Source organism: Benincasa hispida, chromosome 11 (assembly GCF_009727055.1).
Source record: "Benincasa hispida cultivar B227 chromosome 11, ASM972705v1, whole genome shotgun sequence".
NCBI classification, from domain to species: domain Eukaryota; kingdom Viridiplantae; phylum Streptophyta; class Magnoliopsida; order Cucurbitales; family Cucurbitaceae; genus Benincasa; species Benincasa hispida.
In genome coordinates this window covers 61,243,824-61,255,886 of record NC_052359.1, presented here as the reverse complement: position 1 = coordinate 61,255,886, position 12,063 = coordinate 61,243,824, and the positions used below count along the sequence as shown (strand labels likewise).

Here is a 12,063-nt window from a genome sequence, read left to right as displayed (position 1 = left end):
TATATATATATTTTGTAATTATTCTGTTAATTTTTTAGGGCATTTTCTGTTGACAAATCTTCTTCTTGAGAAAATGAAGAACACTGCAAAAAGCACAGGAATCGAGGGTAGAATTGTCAATTTGTCATCTATAGCCCATGCCCATACTTATGGAGGTGGAATTCGCTTCAATAAAATCAATGAAAAGAATGGGTATTTTTTTATTATTATTATTTTTTTAAATTTTAAATTAATGCTAGAATTTTAATTAATTATTTATTATTTAGTGTTACTATAAAAGCCGTGTTATTAATTTGCAGGTATTCTGATAAAAGAGCATATGGGCAATCAAAATTAGCCAACATTTTACATATCAAGGAGCTCACTCGTCAATTTCAAGTAATTCTCTAAACTTTTAGATTTTAAATTTGGGTACTTTTACTTTATTTCATTCTAAAATGTGACATCATCTTTTATGGTTTCATTTCAAGAAAATCACAAAAAGTAATTAATTATTATTGTTTTTTTATCTCAAAAGTTCGACTATCAACTCCACGTCTGGTGAACTCAAAATAATAATTTTAGTTTACTCCTTTAGACACAAAATTCCATTTTATATCTATAATAGATTCGTTAATTTAATAAATGTTAAATATATAAAGGACTTATTTGAAAATTTTCCTATTAAATATAAATATGAAAGTTCACGATTTTACTTATTTTTGTCAAAGTGAGCTTAGCTCAGTAATGTTATTCATATTGTATTGTAATAACAAAATAATAAAACTTATTAATGTTTATTATAAATAATCCATTATTGAGAAATTAAATAGGTATTTAATAAAGCAATTATTATTATTATTATTATTTTGGTTGCTTGTAGGAAGAGGGTGTGAACATAACGGCAAACGCGGTGCATCCAGGATTAATAATGACGCCTCTTATGAGGCATTCTATGCTTCTAATGCGTACGACATGTCGACCTTTTTTTACTTTGTTATACTTGTTTCGCTTAAACGACATGTCGTCACTTACCCACCTTCATTTCTTTCTCTCTCCTAGGGCTTTTGCAGGCTTTCACCTTCTTTATCTGGAAGAATGTCCCTCAGGTAAACTAAAGCAATTACCCCTTTTATTATTATTATTATTATTATTTCGTAATTTCTAATGAACATTTCTCTAAATAACTTTTTAAACTTTTTTAAAGGGGTAATTGCAAGTACAGAAATCAAATCTAAATTATTGGCAAATATAGCACAATGCAATGGAATTTGTAAATATAGAAAAATTTAAATCCAACTCTCAGAGTCTATGAATGATAAACCATATCGCTAAGAGGTATCTATCGGTGATAGATCATATCGCTAATAGAAATCTATCAACACTAGAGTCTATCACTAGTAGGTTTTGCTATATTTGTAATTCTTTAAAAATGTTGTTCTACACATAATTATTAACCTTAAAAGTGCTACCCCTTGCAATTACCCATTTTTTCAATGTACTTATATTAGAAATAGCTAATGTAGTAAATAGAAGACCATTTGTTTCATAGATAAACGATTTTAGTTTTTTAGATATAAAAGTTTAACATATATATTATGTTGTTTTTGTTTTAGGGGGCATCTACGACATGCTACGTGGCGCTCCACCCGAATTTGAAGGGAGTGAGCGGGAAATATTTTTTGGACAACAACGAGAAGCAACCGAGCTCCTATGCTAGAGACAAAAAACTTGCAAAGAAACTTTGGGACTTCAGCAAGGACTTGATAAGTTCAATGTCTAAAGTATGAAAGAGAAGTGGCATTTAGATCTACACTACTACTAAAGCCTCAAATCATATGCTAGCTCAACTTTATAAAGAATTTAAGAGAGATTCAATAATGTGGTTCTTAAGGGGGGAAATATTATAAATAGTTTTCTTAAATTTTAAAAAAGATAACCCCTAGGGTTTGTGTGATTATTCCATTCATATTGTTTGATAATTATGATATTCAATCAATTGCCTAAAATTAAAGTGATAGTTATGATTATTCCATTCATATGGTTTTTTTTCCTAACTTCTTTTTCTTGTCACTTGTGAATGGTATTTCTCTAGAATTAAAGTGCACATTTTTTTGGGGGTAATTAGTAGGGCCCAATTAGTTCATAGAATTGGGCTTAACACCCTTCCACAAGCCCAGAGTAGAACCCTTGTGAAATGACTTTTCAAATGTGTTAAGAATTGGAAGTTAGGAATTTTATAGGATTCTTTAATGACACTAAGGAATTACTCGTTAATAGAACAAAGAAAAACTCCTCAGGTGGTTAAATAATCTTGTTAAGTATTTATACACTCTAGAGAAGATTAATAATTGACAACTAAGCTAAGTAGAAGTACAATAAAGCACAATGGAGCTATATATTCAACACTTTGAAAGAAGATAACGAACAACTCAAAAGTCGAGCTCTCTATGCCCTGAGTCCCAATTATAAAAAGAGAACAAAAGACAATGATTAATTTTAGAAGTTATTTAGAATACTCAGTGCTTGATAAGATGATACTCGATGGTGATTATCAGAAGTTCTTAAAATACTCGATGACATGATAAAATACTTGATGACTCGATGAGATGATACTCGATGGTGATTATCATAAGTTCTTAAAATACTTGATGACACGATGATTTGACGAGATGATACTCGATGGTGATTATCAGGAGTTCTTAAAATACTCGATGCTCCATAAGATCATACTGGATGGTGATTATCAGTAGTTCTTAAAATACTCGATGCAATACTCGATGACTTGATGAGATGATACTTGATGGGTCTAATCAGTTTGTTAAAGTCCATCTCTCTCTCTCTCTCTATATATATATATATATTACTTATTATTCCTTCAATAAAGTATGTGAAGATATTCACTCTTTTGAATGTTGGTTGTTAATATGGTATCATAGCAATTTTCCCTCTTTTCTTTTTTTTTACTCTTCCGCTTTCTTCTTCGTCTTCAACTTCTCACCATGAGTAACAAAAGTCTTCCATTCAACACTGAACAACCAGCCGACCCTGCAATTACTCCTCTGAATAATTCCTTCACATCTTCAACTTCTCAACATCATTCTGAAACTTACCTCAATCCTTATTATCTTCATCATAATGACAATACCAGTCTTGTTCTAGTATCGGAACCTTTGAACTGAAGATAATTACGTTTCTTGGAGTTGAGCCATGGTGATTGGACTTTCTGTTAAAAATAAGCTTGGTTTTATCGACGGTTCTCTTCCTTGTCCAACCAATGAACATCGTTATTTCGTGGATCTTGAACTCAGTCTCGAAGCCTATATCTGCTAGTATTCTTTTTCCTGATTCCGCACAAACTATCTGGTTTGATCTGCAAGAACGTTTTCAGAAGAAAAATGCTCCACGAATCTTTCAACTCAAGAGAACTCTTGCAACTCTGTCTCAGAATCAAGATTCAGTGAGTATGCATTTCACCAAGTTTAAAACTCTCATTGATGAACTTAATACATATCGACCTTCTTGCAACTGAAACGTGTCACTATGGAGGATGAGATGATACTCGATGGTGATTATCGTAAGTTCTTAAAATACTTGATGACTCGATGAGATGATACTCGATGGTGATTATCAGATGCTCTTAAAATACTCGATGACACGATGATAAAATACTCGTTGACTCGATGAGATGATACTCGATGGTGCTTATCAGGAGTTCTTAAAATACTCGATGCTCGATGGAGATTATCAGTAGTTCTTAAAATACTCGATCACTCGATGAGATGATACTCGATGGGTCTAATCAGTTTGTTCGAGCCCATCTCTGTGTGTATATATATTTATTATTTCTTTAATAATTATGTGAAGATATTCACTCTTTTGAATGTTGGTCGTTAATAGTTAAAGATTGAAATATGGCTCATGATGAACAAAAGCTAAAAAGCACATCCACTCTTCCAATTTGTATGGAAGAGATACATTTTACACAAGATTGATTGGCAAAGGAAATGAACAGTTTGACAGAAATCAATAGGCACATATATATCTGTGTCTATACATTACAATCTTGAAGAGAATGATTTCTCTACCCAAACAGTTAAAATCAGAAAACCAACATATGAGAGGCAGAGAACAGAGAGTATAATCACCAGCATTGTGTGCATTGAAATGTATGGACTGAAAAAGAAGACGACCGAAATAGTCGCGCTCTGCCAGACCTTTAGTTGGGCGAACGCTCCTTCCTGTGAACCAAAAGATAGCACCCATTTGAAGAAACCCATTATTCACGGCCTTTTTGCAGAACCAGAGATTATAATATGAGAAAAACAATGGCAATGGATGTAATGAGATTATATGAAATTGTTAATGATGAGGTTGCCATGTTTAGAGGATAGAAAGATCACTTATCAATCCACCAATTCCTATCTTGAGAAAGCAATGAAGGACGAATGAGTACCGTATCATGTTTGAAAAGTATTCCGAACAGAGCATTCAATTGTGTGTTAAAAACTCCATCACCAATTCCCAGTACGGCAGATATAAGAAGCAGATATACAACACCAAGTGTTTCACTGGTTTGAAGAGTCACGACAGGGCATTGCAAGGTTTAATTAGTACGATCACGGTATTCATTACGAAATAATTCTAAATGTAAAAGGTTTTCCAATGTTGCCAACCTCTGTCCCAGTAGAAGCCAAATAAAAACAATAGCTTGACTCACAGCTCCACCAGATACTAAGAAAGTGATTGATGGGAGACCAGATGTAAGACGACCAGCAACCAATGAGCACTAGAAAGACAACAAAAAACAATTAACACTCAAATCTCTCCTTTTCTATTAGCAATAGCTTTGATGAAAGATAAATAGTTGAAAGTGAATGTATGAATGTGCAGGACATGAGCCAAGCCAAAATCGCGAGAGAGAGATTGTCAAAGTGTTTTAAGTAATTCCCCTCTACTAACTTGGATGAATGGTCGTGAAGAACTTTCTACGGATAGACAAATATCATTCAAATCTACCTCTGCAAGCATAATTAATATTTCTGATAGGCATGTAGAATAAGAGTAGGACTAGTATTAAGGGTATATTTGTAATTAGCTAGGAAAGTTATTAGGGTATTTGGTTAAAAATAGAGAGAGGGAAAAGGAGAAGTTAAGCATTCTTTTAGTTAGTGAATTAGGACTCTCAAGATATCTAAAGAAGGAAGGGTCCAAGTGCCTCGAAACACTTGATTTTTCCTATAGTTGTTCACCTATAATTCAATATAGTTTGATTTTATTTACGGTTGGAATAACAAGGGAAATGAGAGAAAGAAAACAGAAGCATGCATACTTACAATTGCATCAGAGGCCCCATAAACTGCCATTGCACCACCAACCCCTGACACACCAAGTGACGGTGTGACAACTTGTTTTGTGAACTTGGCCCTATGTTTGGAACTCTACAATGCTTAGTCGGGAAAAACACAGGCTATTGCAACAAAGAGCATGCAATACTTCTACTTTATTCCAGTAATTACCATACGAATGCCGCTTGTAGTCCTGAATATGCAATCAGAGGAATGGCCAAGATCATTCTTACATCAGCCAATGGAGCAACTACCGACTTTGACAGAGACAATATAGAAACACGTAGGCTGGACGAGTACAATGATGGTTCTTCCTTTTTACTTTCTTCCTTCCTTAAGAACCACATAAGTGCAATACCTAACGTAACAATGCAAAGGAAGATAATGAACAATACAGTTGTGCCATTGGTTCTTCCACCCTGCAGCAGTTACGGGGCAAAGAAACATGATTCAATCTAGAGATGTTAATAAAGTACTAAAAAGATTCAAGCATGGACTATTGAAAGATGAAATGCAGTCAAAGATTAAACAGCATTGCATGACTAGGCAATTGCCTGCTTCAACATCAACATCCATATGGTTGTTTCCAATGCGGTCGAACGTGGAAGCTCTAAAATGGAACACTTTCAGAGAGTAATTAAAAGGAGAATACATACTGTTTCGTCCTTCAGCACAACGAGAGAGATAATATTTCCAATGACCTGCAATATTACAATCACATACGATATCAGACATTTACCAATTTAAAAAGGTAAGAACCTTACTGTTAAGTTTAAGTATTTATCTTCTGGAGAACATTTCTTGAAGGACAAAAGTTATAAACTTTAAATCCATGGATTCACCTGGTGACTTGCAAATACTCCCCAAAATTCTCCATTGAAATTGCCAATAACAGTTCCTTCATGTAAGCCATTCTTTCTTGCATGATTACGTGCAATTGAAGTGAGATATGTACCCTGAGAATGCATTATATAGCGAACGTCAAGGATGTTCACTCTAGAGTTATTGTGCTTATCCATTACTATATATTCCAAAAATATTTACTACAATGCACCTGTCCAACCCATATTATTGAAGCAGCAAAACCAAGGTACATAGAAGCTGGAACCATTGTAAACCTGAAAAGAAGTGTTCAGAAAATCATCTCAACTTTGCAATCACCTAAGCATTGAGTTGCAGTGTATTGAAAAGACGTAAAGTTCAAGTAAACCATCATCTTTAAAACTGCCTTTTTCTTTTTTTTTAGAACAATAACGGGCGCATAGATTCGAACTACGGACCTCTTGGTTGCTAATATATATCACATGCCAGTTGAGCTATGCTTGCTTTGGCAAAACTAATTTTTCTTTTCCATGGGAGAATTTAAAGCAAGGCAAGTTCATGACAATATGACACCGATGACTTATTGAAAATGATATAAACATTCAATCCGAAGAGTTTTTAAGAATGCTCTTTAGTCGCTATCAAACACAGTCAAACACAGCCAGTGGTGCCCAGTGATGGATGAATAATTGATATTCAGGCTATTTTTTCATTAAATCATGTCTGCAAAATGTTTTAAGTAATTCACATTGCCAGAATCAGCTCGATTACATGTTGTCTTCATTATGTTAAACTCTTTTCATCGATGATAATTGTATTGTCAAAGCATACCGTTAAAATCAGAAAAGAAATCATACCAAGTTGGCTTCAAATTTGCAGCAATGAACAACCAATAACCAGTAGTCCCAAGAATCAAAGCATTCTTAGTCCCCAATGCTCGAACCACCAAAGAAGCCACCAGAGAGAAAAACGTGAAAGATAAATACAATATCCCAAGCGAGGTAGTCCCAAGATCCTCCTCCTGAATGGAAATTCCACATCCAAACAAAACCAATCAGCCCAAATCAAACCCAAAAACGATAATATCAATTAACCCCCAAAAAACCCATCAAACACAGAATCCAAATTCTCCCATAAGAGGCACCAATTAAGGTTTCTCGTCCATTTCTTCAACAAATAGTGAATAGAACCAGAAACTTACAGTATTAACAGTACTCTCCAAATTCTGCGCAGCTCCATAAGCAAGAAAAATTAACAGAAAAGCAAAGCTCAAAACATGAACATCTCTCGCATGATTCACTGGTGCTGGAATTGGCGCGTTATTAACTAGCAATCGCGCCTCTTCGTCTACAGGATCCATGGCGTCTCGCCGTTCGATTCACGCGTAGAAACGCTTATAAAGAGGGGAAAGAAAAAAACCCAAATGGAGTGAAGTCAAAGCAGGAGAATCGCCGGCTGAAAGTGAAGACAATCAAAAGGGTTAGTGTTTCGATTAAATTAAGGTCGATGGAGCTCGAAATGTTGTGTTTGTTTGATGCGAAATTCGAATGTGAAAAGAGCGAAGAGCTGGCCGATTACAAATTTTTGCTCATCTGGGGAAAATCTTCCCCGTTTTCGCAATCGCTCGCCGCCCCAAGGTGGAGCGTTGCTGTCCTTATTCAAGTTCTAAGCTAACTAACGGCATCTGCATCTAGCCAAGGAAAATATCTAAAGCTCAAGGAAAATATAAATTTATATCGTAGTCTTGAATTTAGAATTTAAATTCTAAATTATTAATCTTTCTTAATATTTTTTTATATTTAAAAAGACCCCTTAATAATTATATTGATTTAAATTCTAAAATTTTTAAATATGTTAATTTACTCATTCAATTACATTTCATTTGAAAAAATTTCGAGTAAAACTAATAATTATATTAATTAAATCCATAAACTTCCATAAATGAATCAATTTAGATTTTAGACTGAATTTTCTTGGAAAATCATCCATGTATTTACACTAATCATCTATTTTGTTAAACCAATATTTGAGCAAGCCTACAACTGATGATTTTTAAAGATTTACATTGATTGGCTTATCAAAATTAAGAAGTTTAATTAATTCAATTTTTTTGTTTTACATGATATTGGTCGATCAAAATATGGAGAAGAGTGTAAATGAATACACTTTGTAAAAATGGAAAGTTTAAATTGAGGCAGTGTAAAAAAAATTATCCAAACTACTGTAGTTCTATGGGTAGATGCTCAAAAATACATCTTCAACATATGGGAATATCTTAAAACAATTAATATATTTTTTTCAACAATACTTTTCTATCTTTAGATAATTTATATATTAATATTGTGAATATATTATCGAAATAGAGAGAAAAGATTAAGAGAAATGAAACCAATTTGTGTGTTAGAAAAAGAAAATGGAAGATCACCGTTGGCCAAGTAAAATAAATTGAAATTTTCATTCTATATTTTCAATTGAAAATAAATAGAGTTTAGGGACCATTGTAATTATAGCAATCAGGTCCACAGTATTAGCAATATAATATAATACAAAAGAATTTGTAAATATAACAAAATTTAAATTCAAATCTCGAAGTCTATCAATAATAGACTATATTGCTGGTAGATTTTGTTATATTTACAATTATTTAAAGGTGGTGTTATACACTTAATTATTAACCCCAAAAGTTCTACCCATTGCAATTATCTTATTATGTGAATGAAAAATATAAATATAGTTAATTGTATGGAGTTGTTTATTACTAAACGAACATATTGATCTATATTAATTATAAAATAAAAACGGATAGTTTCCAAGATTCATATGTTGCGCTCTTAACATATGAATCTTGGAAACTTTGTCATGTTTCAAGGGTGCAACCAAAATTATTGAGCTGCATTTTGCTGAACATTTTAAGATGTCCAGACATTTGATAATTGTTTGGATATTTTATATTCCTACAAAACCAATAGAGTATCCATGACGTTCATCTTATGTAAACTTTAAATTCCTACAAAGACGACCCAAGTTTTTAGCTATTTGGTTTCAAAAGTCTCATAAGTTTATGAACTTTCTTTCGTTTAAGGAATGTGAAACTTTCAACTTCATATAAAATCTCGGAACTTAAGTATACTAGTTATAAAACACGTGCAATGTACGTGGCTAAAGGTTTTTAGAACGTGAATTTTTGGTGAAATTTCGATAACACAATAATATAAATTCTCTTAAGTTTAAATTATAAATATCTTACATAAAAATTAAAAATAATAAAATAACTAATAACCGTGTGTGTGCGCGTGCACGTGCGTGTGTGTGCATATTTGTGCATATTGTATTTTATGTTAATTCGCAACAAATATAAAAATGAGTTGCACGTGTCTAAGCAAATTATTTTTACATGAAATTAAAAAGTGATGGAACATAAATTTTGATGGTGACATAAATCTTCAGCCAATATACTTTTGATGGGAGTAGTATAAACGATAATTTTATTTACATGAAATTAAAAGGTGATAGAATAACAATATAAACCATCAACTATCTCAAGAATAATATCTTTAATGAATATTGGTTTTGTTGGCATGTTTATGTAATTCATAATTTGAGATATATATCATACTAATACCTTTATTTTAGATATTTTGAATCTATCAAATTTGATTTTGTTGCTCATTGTTATAGTTTTCATGGGTAGTTCTCCTAATATAAGAAATAAACATGTTAAATTCAAATACATGAAAAACAAGTAAATTTTTTGTTCAAACAGATAAATAAGATATCTAAGATTATGATAAAGTTGAAAGTATAGAAATCTAAGATTTTTTATTAAAAAAAAAATAATGATATTTTGATAAATAATGACAAAAATAGGGTTGAAGGAAAAATAATGATAAAAATAGGGTTATAAAATCATGGACCCGGTACACGATGAAGGAAAAAAGTGTACTTGATCCATGAGTATTTAAATGAATCGTGGACCTGGTACACGGTTTAGACAAAATTATGTACTCGATCCATGATTTTAAGCTTTACATGGCTGTCACATTCAAGACTTTGCCATGTAATATGCCACGTCAGAAACCATGGATCTTGTCCACGAGTTCCATAATAAAATAAAATAAAATTCTTTGTTTCATCATTGCTTCTAGAGGTGATCATCAATCTGGCAACGTTAGTTTTGGACAAAAAATTGGTTCTATATTTTCGACAAAATAAGAAAAAAAAGTAACGAGAGGAAAATAGAGAAGAAAACGACAGATAATGAAACTATAAAAAAAAAATTGACAAACTAAGAAAGAAAAAACATAAAAATAAAATAAAAAAGAAGAAAACAAAACAATGGAGATTGAGAAGAAAAGATGAAGAAAAAATGAAGAGGAAGATAAATGGTGTAATGAAAAAAAAAAACAAAAAAGAGAAAAGAATCTAGTTTGTTACTAAGAAATGAGAGAAAGAGAGGGAGAATGGAAAAGTTAAGTGGGTTTCTTGGGTGTTGGAAGAGGAAGAAGAGAGAGAATGTAATTAGTTATAGTTCTTTTAGAAATTTGAAGTGGTTTTGTGCATTAATGAGATGTAATGACACATACAAGACTAATTTCCATCACTCCTTCCATTTTTTAAAATGAATGGGCATATATAATATAATATATTTGTTTAATAATGGTACTAATTGTATCAATTCTCTTGAAACTCGTGGACTCCATGCACGATTTTCGACGTGGTAAAGTCTTGCATGTGACTGTCATGTGGAGTTTAAAATTGTGGACATGATACACGATTTTGTCTAAACATTATATCGGGTCCACGATCCATTTAAACACTCGTGGACTCAGTACACGTTTTTTTCGTAGTTGTGTACCGGGTCCACAAATCCTTTATCCTATTTTTGTTATATTTTTCCTTCAACCCTGTTTTTGTTATTATTTTTCCTTCAATCCTATTTTTGTCATTATTTGTTAAAAAAATATTTCTTAAAAATAACTCAAAATCTAATCAAAGATTTAATTGAAACTAACAAAATAATAATAATAATAATATAAAATTTCAAGTACTAACAAAGACTACATGCTCAACATTTAAATTTTAAAATAACAAAAATATGTAAATCTTTGTTATGGTTGAAAAGGAATAAACTTTATATAATTTCCTACAAATTGAAAATTAAAAAGTATTGTTGCTCTTTGATTGAATTCAATTACTACATTTTTTTAATCTAAAATAATCGTCATTGTTAATAACACTCCCTCCGAAACCTTATCCTTTACTTTCACATCCGTTCTTCTTCCATTTTCCTCATTCAAACCCATTTCATTTCTTATCTACCAATCCAATTCTTGTTTTATTTTTGTTTATTGTAATTTATCTCACTTGTCTCCTTAAAAAAGAAATTTTTTAAAAATAAAGAAAATGGAACTAGATTTCCTACATAATCAGAATTGAAATTTGAGAATAACCTAAATATTTGTTAGAACAGTTGGAAATAAATCTAATAATCAATATTGTATCAAAATTTAAACTTCGAGATACTATATATATGATTTTTCCTTAAATATAAGGGTTCATGGATAACCATAAATCAAAATTTAAATATAAAGATGAGAAATTTTGGACCAATCACAAGTTGTCACATCATTTACTAAATTAATGACGAAATTCCAAATCATTAAATTTGGGCTCAATTAGAAGTTGACATATGTCCCAAATTGAAGTTGAAGACAAATTTTGATGACGACACATGGTTTTATCATGACCATTGAATTAAATAAGATTAATTTGGCCTAATTTGATATTATTATTTGGGTTAAGTCCAACTAAGCCCAAAAATAGGTTGAATTTGACTCAAATGTCAAATCAAGCCTAAAACCGATTAATTGGGCCAAAAGGTTAGACCCATAGACCAACCAAACCCAAGTCCAAC

General features: G+C 31.8%; 2 protein-coding genes across 3 annotated transcripts in view; one reads left to right on the top strand and one right to left on the bottom strand.

The window, feature by feature from the left end:
- Positions 1-2,018, top strand: part of LOC120089798 (short-chain dehydrogenase TIC 32 B, chloroplastic-like) — a 5,650-nt gene extending 3,632 nt beyond the window's left edge. Inside the window, exons 4-8 of the mRNA XM_039047196.1 lie at positions 39-192; positions 300-378; positions 863-947; positions 1,042-1,088; positions 1,596-2,018. Coding sequence (XP_038903124.1) covers positions 39-192; positions 300-378; positions 863-947; positions 1,042-1,088; positions 1,596-1,769 — 539 coding nt within the window. The 3' untranslated portion in view covers positions 1,770-2,018. The remainder of the gene's footprint in view (positions 1-38; positions 193-299; positions 379-862; positions 948-1,041; positions 1,089-1,595) is intronic.
- Positions 2,019-3,872: 1,854 nt separating this feature from the next.
- Positions 3,873-7,861, bottom strand: LOC120089688 (UNC93-like protein 3). 2 transcript variants are annotated; one of them, XM_039047053.1, is made up of 11 exons: positions 7,728-7,861; positions 7,351-7,604; positions 7,007-7,170; positions 6,382-6,445; positions 6,170-6,283; positions 5,984-6,028; positions 5,499-5,746; positions 5,316-5,406; positions 4,656-4,768; positions 4,436-4,550; positions 3,873-4,220 (listed from the first exon to the last, which is right to left on the bottom strand). In XM_039047053.1, exons 2-11 carry the CDS (start codon positions 7,507-7,509, stop codon positions 4,038-4,040), a joined length of 1,296 nt encoding a protein of 431 aa, XP_038902981.1. In that variant the 5' UTR covers positions 7,510-7,604; positions 7,728-7,861; the 3' UTR covers positions 3,873-4,037. The 2 variants fall into 2 exon arrangements, with proteins under 2 accessions (XP_038902981.1, XP_038902980.1); XM_039047052.1 differs by having other exon boundaries at positions 7,351-7,856.
- Between the last annotated feature and the right edge of the window lie 4,202 nt (positions 7,862-12,063).

Excerpts from the sequence above, each read along its gene's own strand:
- LOC120089688 (XM_039047053.1), bottom strand. The coding sequence starts at position 7,509 with ATGGATCCTGTAGACGAAGAGGCGCGATTGCTAGTTAATAACGCGCCA. Across the intron at positions 7,171-7,350 it reads TGGAGAGTACTGTTAATACT|GAGGAGGATCTTGGGACTAC; the intron begins GTAAGTTTCTGG and ends ATTTCCATTCAG. Across the intron at positions 6,446-7,006 it reads GCAAATTTGAAGCCAACTTG|GTTTACAATGGTTCCAGCTT; the intron begins GTATGATTTCTT and ends ACTTCTTTTCAG.